Consider the following 15,178-nt stretch of genomic DNA (forward strand, 5'->3'; position numbering starts at 1 on the left):
GGATATTTGAGAAGTTGAAGCTGATTGAGCAGGGTAAGGTTTCTCAAACTGTAAAGTGGAATGCAATGTGCTATCATCAGCAAAACTATGGATAGGATTTCTGGTCAATGGAAGAAGGTCATTAATATACAAGAGGAAAAGAGTGGGGGAAAGAACCTTGGGGGAAACCAGCATTAGTGGAGAAATTAGAAGACAGATGTGATGTGCTTAAGACAAAATAAAAGAAAAGTCAAGGTAATCCTCAATAGAGATATCTGATCTTGTCTAGATATCTGAGCATCATTTAAAATTAACATAAGAGCAATGTGAGCAGTTGACACTTTTTTTTGTGAGAAATAAAACATAGAAAGATTTAAGTTGAAGTTAACTAAGTTCTGTTAGCCCCATTGGAGAATTATCAGCATTAAAGATTGGCATTTAACAAATTTATGGTGGTTAGGTTATTAAAAGTCAAAGCTGTTTCTAAAGAGCAAGCGTTTTCAAAGTGGAAGGTGGACTGCAGCATGCTATCATCAGCAAGACTATGGACAAAATTTCCTGCTATTGGAAGTAGGCCATTAATATACTAGAGGAAAAGAGTGTGAGAAAAGAAAAGCAAATGGCAATTCATACTAAACAAGTAAAATTTTATCCCAAATATGAGCTAAAGCATTAGAAATATCAAGAACAACTGTCTGAGTTTCAAACTTTTCCATTGAATCTGTCCAAAGGTGAGTAACACAAGCTAATATATCACTAGTGAATTGACACACAGAATCAATATGGCAATCATTGATCAGATGAAAGGTTTTTAGATACTTTAAGAATTGGATGTTATGGATTTCTTCATTGCTTTGGAAAGAGTAGAGAAGTGCAATGGGGCACTAATTGGATCTGGTGACATTTGTCACCCTTTTAGTAACTGGTTGGTTATGAGCAAATTTCCAAACAGAAGGAAAAACACTAGTGGACTAAGAACGTGTAAAAATGTGAAAGAGAACAAGATGGCATCATCTTGTTCCACTTAATGGCATCACTCACCAGTCATTGTAGACAGTAATGTCATGAATGCTTCAGCACATTCAGGAACTCTATATTCATCTAAGTCACCCTCATCCTGGTAACGAGGCCGCCATGCTGTTCCTGAACTTAATAAGTGATCCATATATTCAATTGCACCTGCACAGATAAAAAAAAATAGATATATAGTAAACATAAAATATCTAAATATTTAAAACCTAATCTTACAAATGTGCAGTTAAAAAGTTAAAAGTTGCATTATTTTAAAATTTATTGTTACTAAGATGCATTAAGGGCTTATGCCTCAGGCTGCAAGAGAAATAGACTACGTACAAGTTAGTGCAAACGCAGAGTTTAGCTGTGTACTAATATGATGCGTTTGCACTAACTTGTACGTAGTCTAATTCTCTTGCAGCCTTGCAACAACACCATTCACTTTAAAAAATATTTTTCCTTATTTACATCGTAAAACTTTCTACACCTGGCTGAATGCATCTAAGTCTTGATAGTCAAAGAGTCATGTTGTTGTTGTTATTTGGTTTTTAGAAGCTGTTGTTATTGTTATTTGGTTTTTAGGAGCATTAGCAACTAAGGCCATATTGCTCCGGGGATATGCGGTTGTCATTCCCTGACCTTTCTGCATCCTCCGTATTTGGTGGTCACGGGCTTGAACCCCAGTCTAATCAAGAAGCGTGTGCTACGCACTGCCGCTCCTGCCCACCTAGCTACGGAGGCGCCAAGAGTCATGCATTCTTGCACAATGGCTAATATAATACAATAAAATATTTGACAGGTTTATTTTAATAATACTATTATTAGCATTAGTAGTGGAAAATGATGCAAAGCATCAACCAAAAGAAAAAAAAAAAAAAAAAAAAAAAACCTTCTCACATCACCTGTCCGTCCCATCCAATAATTGATTACTTTTTTCTTAAATTTATTTAAACTACCCAATTCCACAACAACGGCTGAAGGCAAATTTCTGCACATCTATCCTGCAACCATTCTTCCTGAATTTTAATTTATGCCCTCCTCACGTGTTTAGTTTCAGCAAGAGGAAGAATACTGTCAGCAGTGAACTTGCTCAATCCATTGCAGGTGCCTAGTCGTCAGTCTTCAATTCAGCAATTTACAGAATTTCTTGGTAGGACCATCCTTTTCTTCCACTCACCAATCTTGTTTCTCTTCTTTGCATCCAATCCGGCATATCTACATCCTTCATAATATGAGGCCTCCAAAACTGTATGTAACACTCAAGGTGCAGCCTAACCATTGCCTCATACAATGGGATAATCACCTCATTATCCATGCTAGCAAAATTCCTATATATCATTGACAAAAATCCATGAGCTGTCCTGGCAGCCCTGTCTGCACTGCTCAGAGAACTTCATATCTGACTGCATAATTATCCTCCCAGGGCTTTTTCATTTCCACTATTCTGAATGTAGTAACACAGTTGGTATGCTAATCTGGGATTAACTATAAATGTTACCTGGGATATCCCATGAATATGGTGTATACAGTGTGATCTGCGAACTGCTTCAACTTAACTCTCACTAGACTTAAAAAAAACCCTTCAATAAGTAGAAGAATTTAAGAGTAAGCTGAAAGAATCATTCAAGTATCAGAAATAAAGATAAATCAGATAAAAGATAAAGATAAATCATTCAAGTATCAGATTAGAAATAAAGAGAATAAAGATGCACACAAACTTTAATATTATTAATTTTAATTCAAAAATTTTAAAGTCGTTAATTTTTGTATATGTAAATATGTAAATTTTATAAATGCAAAACAGATATTTGTAACATTTATATTTTGGCATACGTATATTTTGAGTGCTAATTTGCCTTAGGTTAAAAATACAAGCAATTTTAAGTGATTCTTTCTTACAAAAGTTAAAATTCTAATATGTGTACATATGTTAAAATTTAATATCCTTAGGGTAAAGTCAAATACCAGAACTATCAAAAAAATAGAGGAGAGTCATAATTTGGTTCTTGATTTCAGCTTAAGCTGGGAGGGGGAGTTTTTTAAGAAATGGAATAGAGTGGGAAGGTATTTTATTAAAAATATATATATTTTGAAATATTATTTATTAATAATATGTCTAATTAATGTGCAACTGCACTAGTGACCAGGAGAGAAGAAGCCAATGCATGAAGCAGAGAATCAAAATGAATACGTTCATCATGCAAGCATGCTAAGGAGTAACGAAGCTACAGACACGACAACATACAGGAAGAAACTACACACCAAGTGGTTGGAACAGTTCCCGACCATTCAGGTCACCGAACAGCGAATAGCAGTGAAGAGATGAACCATAGTCAAGAAGAACCCAATAGCTCCTGCAATCTTGGAAAAAATCAAGCAGGATGTGAGCGGTAATCAATGTAGGCTGTGTACAGGTTGCTGTGCTTCTTGTAGACTTGCTGCATAACTGCAGTGTCAATGGTCAATTGCTCCTGGCATCCTCTGCTCATCGACTACCTCAAGGCCTTCGACTCCATGTTCCATAGCTGGCTGATAGAAACACTGAAGATCTACAAAGTCAACCCGACACTGACACACTTCCTGGAAGCAACCATGGCAAAATGGAGGACCGCCATCAAGGTCAAGAACATCACAATCCATCAGCTTGCTTTCTTGCATCATATGCCTCTACTAATGCTAATAAGGCCTTGAATGGGTTGAGCACGTTGAAATCTGATGGGATTCTTCCACTTGCTCAGATTACAAACCTAAGGGGGGCATAAATTCAAATTGAGGAAAGACAGTTGTAGAAGAGATGTGCGGAAATTTGCCTTTAGCCAGCAGGAGGTGGATGGTTAATTGTTGAAACAAACCTCATCTGTCGTTGTGGAAGTTGATAGCTTATATAAATTCAAGAAGGAACTGTACAAACTTTTAGAGGGGATGGTTGTGTGAATTTTTTATTTTTATTTTTTGGCTGATGATATATAAGCTCATACACTTGCTTTCTTGCATCACATGCCTCTATTACTATTACTATTATCACTAAGCTTTAATGTTGTTCTTTTCTTCTCTGTATGAGGTTTATTAACTTTAAGAGTCATAGTGAGGGGTTTTTAATTTAAAATAAATGTAAAACAGCAGTATAATCCGTGATATCAGTACAGAATTCACTTTGAAAATGGTGAACGTAAACAAATACAGTAATCACGTGACTTGTTTTCTTTTTCAACACTGCAAGACATCTGTGCTGTATGTATACCTCCGATCTCAATGTGACGTTATTTCGAATGTTCCGTTATTTGGGGTGCTGTTATTTCGACAGTCTACTGTACCATCTTCTTCCTCCCTCTCCATACTAGAAACAGAATCAGCAAAGAGCATAGAATTTACTTTTTTTCAGCCAGTTCTGCAAGATGATTAGGGGTCTTGCAGAAAAATGTTGGAGAGCAAAATAAATCAATGAAGAATGGTTGCAATAGTGGTTGTGTATGCTACTTCATATAAACAATAGATTTTAAAAAAAATGGGACTGCAAATTTAAAGATGGGAAAGAGAGAGAAAGCCAAAGGCAACAGTGTTTCTAGGTGTTTCTCAGCCACAACCAGTGCAGAAAATGTAATTACAATTAATAACAAAGTGATGATTAACAGATGAATGACAATGAAATATACTGCTAAAGGAACTGACTGCAGCATTTATGCAATTTAAACTGTTACTGGGTTCTGCAAGCTTTATCTCATGGTAAGGATAATGTAGGTATCAATAGATCAAGTGTGTTCTTTTTCAGATGTCAAAAGTAAAATTGTCTAATGTTATATCAAATTAACCGAAGAGAAGGAGATACCAATGTTTTTTGTCCAAGAAGTCTATATGAGACCATTTCTTACTTTTATGCTCCAGACCTTTCCACCGAGCAAAGCACATATCTGTAGTTAGAATATCTAGCATGTTAGGAAATGTTGGGGGATATCCTTGTCGACGAAGCTCTCTTTCAAAGAGAAGTATCTCATCAATAGTATGGCTCAAAAGGTTATCTTCATACAACAACTCTGGTAAGTCACCAAGAAGTCTTCCTTTTGCTAGATGAACCATGCCACGCATTAATGCTGCCTGTTAACAAAAGCAAAAAAAAAAAAAAAAAAAAATGAAATAAAATAAAATAAATAATATATATATATAGGGAAAGACAAAATATATAGGAATTGTATACTGTTGTCTTCCCTCTCAGTTTTAGTGGTTAACTCTTTAAAAATCACTGAAACTGAGCAGTATACAACAATATACTATGTGCTTACAATATGTGTACAGATATATATATTTTTTGTACTCTGTAAATTCAAACACTGAGATATACTTACTCAACTAAATATACTTACCCTATTACATGTATTACAACTACATACAATAATAATAATATACAGACAATATGAAAAAAAGATCAAAGAAATGAATAAATAAATGAGGATGGAAGTAGAAAAGGAAGGAGAGTTGAAGGAATATGTATCTAAGAAATTTTGAAAATATTAAAAATAAGGCGAATATAGTCAAAGTTATAAGCCAATAAATAATAAATTTAGACTGGCACCACCTGATCACACTGAGGTCAAAAAAAGTGTGAAATATCACAGATATGATATAGTAAACCAACCACACAAGAAAATTTGTTATTGGACAAAGAAAGCAAGTAAAAAATAATAGACAAACATCATATACAATCTCATCAGAGGGCCCCTGGACATAACAACTATGAATATTACTGCATTTCAAATATAATTCAAATTGCCACACAGATTACAGTCACTCAAATGTTGTTGTTGTTATTTGGTTTTCAGGAGCATTAGCAACTAAGGCCATATTGCTCCGGGAATATGCGGTGGTCATTTCCTGACCTTTCCGTATCCTCCGTATTTGGTGGTGAGTCATTCAAATGCTAGCCCGCCAAAACAATAATATCACACCACGAAGCCCCAAATGCAGTAACTATGGAGATAGGAAAGTGGCTTGTTTGTTTGTTATTTGGTTTTTAGGAGCATTAGCAACTAAGGCCATATTGCTCCAGGATATGCGGTGGTCATTCCCTGACCTTTCCGTTTCCTCCGTATTTGGTGGTGACGGGCTCGAACCCCGGTCTAATCAAGAAGCGTGTGCTACGCACTACTGCTCCTTCCCACCTGGCTACGGAGGCGCCTTAGGAAAGTGGCCCTCTCACGTTTATTGTAAAGCTTTAAGTAGAACTTTTGCAAGTTAATAGGGTTAATCCAACATGAAAATGATCATAAATATTGACAATTAAAGGAGAATTAAATATAATATAAAATTTAAATAAAATTCATAACTTTTATGATCTATTATAAATGTTGATGGTGACTTATGACGTTTATTTTTGAGAAAGGGAAAATAAACAAAATATTTCTCTCAGTAATGCCAGTGATGGGTGTACATACTGGTAAGGCAATGATCCCCCCATAACAAAAAAATGGGAACTAGTGGCACATGGGACTCATGTCCCTATGTGCTACTAATCCTATTGAAAACTATTTGTGCAGTCTGCAAGCACTTCTGAGTTTAACATCCCCAGTGTTGGAGAAAACAATTTTAGCCAGTGTTCCAGAGAAACCTGGTTTACTATTATATACAAATATTATTTATATTTCATTGATCTTACTGTAATCATTCTTTATCTTAGTGTAAATATTATTCATCAGAAACTTGACATCTAGTTTGGTGTTTTCACGTACAGTATAAGTATAGTCACAAGCAAGTTAGCTGGAACACAGCCGGTTTTAATATATTGGATATTACATTGTTCATAATGAATTAATTTGAAAAATTAATATTGACTGTATTAATTTCAAATAATAAGAGTCAGATTTTTTTCCAAAAAATGTATTTATTTAAAAATTTGATTAAATTAGTAAATATTTTGGAATGTTTTCTAGAAAACTGAAACTGAAAACCCCTCTCTTTCAATCAATAATTCCATCAGAATGCCGAGTTTGTGCTTAACCTGCTCTTTGCAATGAACACAAACAAAGGCATCCCCTATGGCTGAATCATGTCCTGCTAGAGGTAGCTACACAAAAAAATCACATGCAAGACACATAACATAATTCTGATTTGTAGAAGAGCCTTCAGAAGTTGTCCCTCAAATCAGAGCATTCAAGCTACTTTGAGCCCTTTACTTTGCTTCTCTAGTCCAAATGCAGTCTAACCATCACCTTGTAAAGAGGGATAATGACATCCTTCTTCCTACTAACACAAGCCATAAAAATCATAGACAGGACATGCCTTTCTAGCTTGTTTATGCTGCTTGGAAAATTTCATGTTCAGATTGAATCATAACACCTAAGTCTTTTTTGTCTTGAAGAAAATTTGGCTCCCCCCCCACCAGCTTATACATGAATCCAGGATTTCTGGTTCACGAATGCATAAGGTAACATTTTTGGACCATATAAAAAAAGGAGATAAATAAGCATTTTTAATGCTTATTTATCCCTTTTTTAGAGCACAGATGAAAAAAAATACTTGATTTGCATAAGTTTTTTTTTTTTTTTTAATGCACATTAAACATCTCTTTCTAGTGATGTCATTTCTATACTTAAAACCTTTGCTCTAAATTTAGTTGAATTTTGAAATATCAGCACCAAATATATTCTGATATTTGGAAATATGTTAATACTTTCAAATATTTTTCAAATCACATAAAATTACTCTGCTTTCAGCTAAATACACAAATAAGGCTTACCAAGTCATGTACATTAATTAATTACTAACCTTAGCAGAAACAGATTGCATTCCCTCCTTCTCCAGAAGTGGTTGCACATATTCCTCCATAAACTGAGAGTGATCACGAATCCATGTCAATATCTGAGTTAGGTACCATTCTGGCTGAGAAATATTAAAATATTAAGATTAGTGAAAGAAATATTACAATACACCTACTAGCTTATTTAACCAATATTAACCATGGTGTAAACCACAGTTTACACCATGAATTATAATTTACAAAAATTTAATATAACCAAAAGTAGCTATCCACAGATAATAAAATAAACTTCCTTTTACATATAGGAAAATGTATTTATAAAAATAGCTTCTGTAAGAAGTTTCTAAGAAATTAACTTGCCTCAACATTAAAATACGGAAACATATATTCTTATTATCTACTATACAAAAAGAAATATTAAAAGCTTAAATTATTATTACACAGAGCTTAAAAATCAGATTACTGGCTACTGCTTTATATATACAATGTACAGATCTGGCATTTTTTTTTTTTTGCCAACTATTGATAACTTATCAGTAGTTGGCAAAAAAAAAAAAAAATTCTCTTTCATATTCAAATAATTCCCAAATTTCTAATATTTTCAATATCTCTGAAAATTTTCACTTACTCCTTCCTTAAAGAACTTAAGTATCATAACAATATACCACGTATAATTTATGCTATACACTATAATACTTTACATATGCTGTCACCAAATCAATCACTACTAGTAAACTATACATTTTGCAATTTTTCTATCATATACAATCTGCGTGCTGTATATGATATCAATATACTCTACATCACCTGATATATGTTGGAGAGATTCTAAGATAGACTGTGGGCAGTGTAGAAGGCAAAGGGTTGTCATTAATGGAAATTCTTGTGATTAACATGACATCATAAGTGGGGTACCCCCCCCAAGGATTTCATCGGCTCTTGGACAGCTGCTGTTTCTGATTTTCATAAACGACATCGACAAAGGGCATGAAGACTGGGAGAGTCGTTAATGAAACTAATTGGTGATTTTTTTACATAAGACTTTTACAAAACAAAATCAAATCTTTAAACTGTTATTTGCTTCAAATAAATTCTGCTTTAATGATTTCTTAGAGAACATTTTCGCTCTATGCTGACATCATTACTCCACCCTCATTTAATATTTATGGATCAGTGCAAAGCAGCATTCCTTCAGGATGACTTGAAGGCTTCAAGAATGGTCAGAAAATTGGCAGCTCTGTTTTTATGCAGCAAAATGCAAGTCTTACACTTGGAGAATAGCAACCCAAAAATAATTCATACTTTTGGTGGAGTTGAATGAAAAACAGTACAGGAAGAAAAGGATCTAGGATTTATGATACGGACAGATATGAAGTTTTCTAAGCAGTGTAAGCAGGTGGCCAGGAAAACCCACGGTATCCTATCGATGATTTATGGAACTATATCCTAAAGAGATGGGGAGGTTATACTCCCACTGTACAAGGCAATTGTAAGACTGAATTTGGAATACTTATGTCCAAGTATGGCAACCTCATCTGAAAAAAGATATTGAGCTTCTTGAAATGGTCCAAAGATGGGCAACTCATATGGTGAAATCGGCAAAAGGCGGACCATACAAGGAAAGACTTCAATTATGTGAGCTACCCAGCTTGGCAACCAAGCACCTTACAGGGGTGGGGGGATATGAATGAGGTTCATAAGGCTTTGAGAGGGGCTAGTAAAATGAATGAAGGCAGAATTTTCACTGTTGTAAAGAATTATTACTATTATTATTTTATTTTTTTTTTTTTTCACTAATATCAGCTGCATAAGCTTGCTTTCTTGCATCTTTTGCCACTACTGTTTGTTTTGGGATTTTTTAGGTGCACTGGCATTTATGGCCATAGTGTGCCAAAAGGTTCACACTAGATTGTAGGAAAATTTCTTTTAGACAGTGAGTTGTTGATTAGTGGTACAAATTGCCTTCACAGGTGGTTGAGGGTGAAGGTTTGAAGAAATTCAAAGGTAAACTGGGTGTTATGTATGTGAGGAGGGAAGTGCAAAATTTATACTTTCTTATCTACTATTTTTTTTTTGGTCCTGTTGCTTCCTTGTATTTCAAGGTAAGTATTTATTGTTAAGTATTTCAAGTTAAGGTGCAACTCTTATTTTAACTGCATTATAATGCAGTTAAAATGAGAGTTGCATTCAATTACATGTACAAGATATAAGCACAAAGTAATAAGAATTAAATGACACACTGAGTCCCTGAAAAAAACCACAATAAATGTAATATACTGGGTGTATGACTTGTAGAGACATATTCATACAGTTCATGTAAATAGATTGCTAATTTTACACTTAACTGCTGAAGAATTCAGCTACATAATCAGCCTCATTCCGAAATAAAAAAATCTTTGGCCAGCTGAATTGATTATTTATCATAACAATATTTTTTCATAAATATGCCAACCAACAAGGTGCTTTCTGTAAAATAGTTTCTAACCAAGAACAAGTTCATGTAGATTGGCTAGCTGTCTTATTCACCAATTCGATACTTTGTGAATTCTTTCTTTCGTAAGTTTGAAAACTCAATGAAATGAAAAAGATTTTTCAAAACTGATGACATTAAAGAGTAGGTGATGAAAGATATTTCATCATCATCTCTTTAATGTCATCATTAGACAATAAAAAAAAAAAGCTATTTCAAAAGAAGAGGTTCAGGAGAGTAAAACTAGTTGAGATATTCATTCAGCAAGCAACTGATTTGGTAGTTGTTGGCGCATCGGCTTCTGTGGCCATATTGCACCTCCCAAGGTTTTTGCAGTACTTTGATCCAAGCCCGAGGCGAGAATCGAACCCGCGACCTTTGGGTTGCCGGGCAGGTACTTTACCCACTCGGCTAGCCCGGTCGGCTTCAGCAAGCAACATTGGTTAAGATGATCAATAACTGCATAAACGTATGCAAACTAAATAAACAAACATACAATGTGAATAACATTGCATGAATTCCCACCTGAAAACCTGGTCAAATCCATTTGTCAGCAGAGCAGTACTTCAGAGGAAATGTATGCAGGAAAGGTGATGTTTGGCTGGGTGCAGATGAAATTCATCAAAATAGATTGATCATCAGTGATAAACAAGAAAATAATATGTACCATGGGAGTATTAATAAATAAATAAAATAAAAATAAATTATCTTTATTGCTGCGAAGTATGGTACAAGTACTAGCAACAATAATACTCATGATGATTGAAGAACCCTGTGAGGTCGGGATTTGGATGCAAAGTGATTTCTTGCTTGCACCGACCAAGTGAAAAGAACTTAATTAGTGAGTGAGAGAGTGAACACAGTAACATATAAAAAAAACTGACACAAGGCACAGATATTTAGGGGATAAAATATATTAAATTTAGCAAATACAGAACACACATAGAAGCTTTCGGCTACTGTATGTATGAGCACTGGCAAGCAGTTGTTTTATGTGCTGTAGTTGAGCTTCTTGATTAGACAGGGGTTTGAGCCCATGACCACCAAATACGGAGGATGCAGAAAGGTCAGGGAATGACCACTGCATATCCCCGGAGCAATATGGCCTTAGTCGCTACTGCTCCTAAAAACCAAATAACAACAACAACAACAGCTGTAGTTGACTTTCGAGTATGTAAGTACATGAAGTCACGGAGGAGCAGAGAGTGGTTTACGGGGGAGGGGAGAGGGAGAAGCAGGAAAGGAGTCAGTTGAGATGGGCAACTGCTGTCGTAGATGGCTGCCAAGCTCATGGACTATGAGAGGCTCAGAGATTGGATGTATGCGGGTGCCCTGGTCCCTGTTGATCGTATTCCCAGTGACACTGATGTGGGCTGATTCCAGCCAACGGTGGATCCTGAAATTGCAAGAGAAGCCTGTGACCTTTGTGTCCTTGGGTGTGATATTATGGCTCTCCTGCTAATAGTGAGCAGCTAGTGCTGAATGGGTAAAGTCAGCTTTAGTGATGGTGGTCCCTCAGCCAGTCTTCCAAATGATGGATGGCCTCCCTGATGTGTCACAGTCCCGGCACGGTATGTGGTAAATGATCCCACTCCACTTCAGAGGGGGTATAGGTGTTTTCAGAAGGGGTATGTGGATTGGAGTTTCGTTCTGGGTGTTTGAACGGTACGGATGTTGTAGCTGAGAAGGATTCTGGTTATGCCGTGCGCTAGAATCCTTTGCAGCTACAACATCCACACTGTTCAAACACCAAATACCTTGGCATTTCACCACTCTAAATAAAACACTGCTGCAGTGGATTTCTGTTTTATTTAAAGTATTTGCCACTGCCCAGACCCGAAGTTCGACTCTGTTTGGAATCTCATCTAAGGTCTCCACATTGCCTACCTGCTCACCAATGAGACTTCAAACAGGTTCAAAACTTAAGTCTGGGCAATGGCAAACACTTATCCACTGGTGCAGTGCATTTTACTTAAAGTAGTGCAATACCAAGGAAACACCACAATATTAGATAAATGTACCAAGTAGTACACTTATTTTACTCAATGCTATGTAAGAAAAACAGATTTTCTCATTACTAATAATAATGTTTTTTAACCCATGTAGTACAGGCTTTTGTCATTCACTTAAGCAAAGATAAAATGGAAAAAATACCTGGGAAGATATAGGAAGAGAAATTCAGCTGCTGATGCCCCACCTCTTCAAGGAAAGCTACAAGGCACTCCAATGAGTGAAGGAAGAATATTATGCTTTGGTAACATCCTCATCCTAGAAAGGTCTAAGTTACGTTGCTGTAGTCCCTGCACTACAGCACCCAGTACACAAAGACATTTCTGAATGGCAAAGCAACCAAATCTGTAAAAATGAACTAAGAAAATGCATGCATATAAAAATTCTGTTCCCACTAGAGGTACAGACAGCACATCTAGTGGGAACAGAATATAAAGTAATTTGATTTCAAATTTCAGGTAATGAAGATTGCTTTGTAAATACTAAGGTAGAAAATAGCCAAAATGATATAATTTTAAATGAAAGAATAAAATTGAGAAATTTTAAATGCCATGAGAGAGCACCAGACAGCAAGAAAAAGATGTGGGAAACAGGGAAGTCTGATATACTGAGAGTATGATTGCACACTAGCATAAAAACAAATATGAGACCAAAATAGACTAGAAAATACCACAATGTCAAACTTTATAAAATTACATAAACACAGCAAAGAATAAATCTTCATTTATGACCAATGGGTTGACTTTATTCTTTTCAAAATTAATTTCAGCATGTGATAGCTTTAGACATGTGATATCTTCAGTATGGGAAAGATATTGCCTCACTGGTTTTCTACAGTTTTTCACTTCTGAAAATTTCTTCCAGTCATTTTGTTTAATTCAAATTTTGTTCAAAGTTTAATTTTGTTCAAACTAGAGTTTGAACAGGCTAAGAGTAGAAAACTTGCTTCTTGCCCTAATGGTTTGTTTGTTTGTTTGGTTTTTAGGAGCATTAGCAACTAAGGCCATATTGCTCTGGGAATATGCGGTGGTCATTCGCTGACCTTTCCGCATCCTCCGTATTTGGTGGTGACGGGCTCGAACCCCGGTCTAATCAAGAAGCGTGTGCTACGCACTGTTGCTCCTTCCCACCTGGCTACGGAGGCGCCGCTTGCCCTAATGGTAGCCGAGCATTCTGGTCTCTTGCCAAAGCTATTGGCCACAACTTTTGCCCATCTCTGCTCCCACCTCTGTCCAAACCAGATGGTTCTGTTGTCATTTCAGCCAAGGATAAAGCTGACCTGCTAGCATCCCATTTTTCTTCCAACTCATGTATTAATGATCTTGGTAAAACACCTCCCACCATTCCCAACACGCTCCATTCAATGCCTCCTGTGGTCTTCGGTCAAAAGGATGTCAGAAGGATTTTGACAAATCTTGATACTAAGAAAGCTCCAGGTCCCAATGGTATTTCTCCACTTGTTCTCAAAACCTCTGCTCCTGAACTTACTCCTATTCTTTGCTGCCTTTTTTCACTTTCTTATTCCAAAGGTGTTTTTCCTTCTGCTTGGAAATTTGCTCATAACCAGCCAGTTCCTAAGAAGGGTGACAAATCCCTCCCATCCAATTATCGTCCCATTGCAATTACTTCTACTCTTTCTAAAGTAATGGAGAAATCAATTAACTGCCAACTCTTAAACTACCTAGAAACCTTCCATCTGATCAATGATCGCCAGTATGGATTCCGTCAGTGTCGATCCACTGGTGATATTCTGGCTTATGTTACCCATTTATGGACTAATTCAATGGAAAGGTTCGGTGAAACACAAGTAGTTGCTCTTGACATCTCAAAGGCTTTCGATCATGTTTGGCATAAAGGTCTTCTAAACAAGCTTCCATCTTGTGGTTTGCCAACTGTTTTTTGTAATTGGTTATCCAGTTTTCTCTCTGATCGCTCACTGAGGGTGATGGTAGATGGCTCTCTGTCTTCTAACTTCTCCGCTAATGCCGGTGTCCCCCAAGGTTCAGTTCTTTTCCCCATTCTTTCCTCTTGTATATTAATGACCTTCTTCCATTGACCAGAAATCCTATCCATAGTTTTGCCGATGATAACACATTGCATTCCACTTTCCATTTTGAGAAAACTTGTTGTGCTCAATCAGCTTCAATTTCTCGAAAATCTGCTACCAATTCCTTAAACGCCGATCTTCAGGTAATTCTCCAGTGGGGCAAAGACAAATTAGTTGATTTCAACCCTTCTAAATAATAATCTTATAGACGTTGTTGTTATTTGTTTTTAGGAGCATTAGCAACTAAGGCCATATTGCTCTGGGGATATGCGGTGATCATTCTCTGACCTTTCCGCATCCTCTGTATTTGGTGTTCACGGGCTCGAACCCCGGTCTAATCAAGAAGCATGTGCTACGCGCTGCTGCTCCTGCCCACCTGGCTACAGAGGCACCAACCCTTCTAAAACTCAGTCTTGTCTTATATCTCGCAAAAAGGATTCTTCTGCTCGTATGCTTATCTTTAGTGACACTCCGATTTCTAGGCAAAATGACATATCTCTTTTAGGGATTACCCTGACTTCTAATCTCTCTTGGCACAAGCTCATTACAAATATTGCTTCCTCTGCATCTAAAAAACTTGGTTTTCTCTTTCGCTCTCGGCGTTACTTTTCTTCCAAATAGCTGCTCACTCTGTATAAATCGCAAATCCGCCCTGCCATGGAATATTGTTCCCACATCTGGGACGGTGCCCCCAAAACCTCTCTCAAGCTTCTTGATTCCATTCAGAAGAGGGCAGTTAGGTTAATTAATGATTCATCTCTAACAGAGTCTCTCCACTCACTCTCTCAAAGATGTACTGTTTCTGCTGCATGCCTCTTCTACAGATACTTCCATGGGCACTGTTCTTCTGAATTGGCTTCTATAATTCCCACTCTCTCTTTCAAAACAGTCCGAACATGTGCCGCCACCA

The 15,178-nt window shown here is 36.5% G+C and overlaps 1 protein-coding gene across 1 annotated transcript in view; it reads right to left on the reverse strand.

Annotated features, from left to right (window-relative positions):
- The window catches only part of Rint1 (RAD50 interactor 1), a 95,661-nt gene that overhangs the window by 42,359 nt on the left and 38,124 nt on the right, over positions 1-15,178 (reverse strand). The window contains exons 6-8 of the mRNA XM_090371342.1: positions 7,750-7,863; positions 4,863-5,085; positions 1,021-1,158 (exon numbers count right to left, since the gene is read on the reverse strand). Of these exons, the coding sequence (XP_090227468.1) occupies positions 1,021-1,158; positions 4,863-5,085; positions 7,750-7,863 (475 nt within the window). The remainder of the gene's footprint in view (positions 1-1,020; positions 1,159-4,862; positions 5,086-7,749; positions 7,864-15,178) is intronic.

Source organism: Mastigoproctus giganteus, chromosome 4 (genome assembly GCF_048544385.1).
Source record: "Mastigoproctus giganteus isolate SK-2022 chromosome 4, ASM4854438v1, whole genome shotgun sequence".
Taxonomy (NCBI): domain Eukaryota; kingdom Metazoa; phylum Arthropoda; class Arachnida; order Uropygi; family Thelyphonidae; genus Mastigoproctus; species Mastigoproctus giganteus.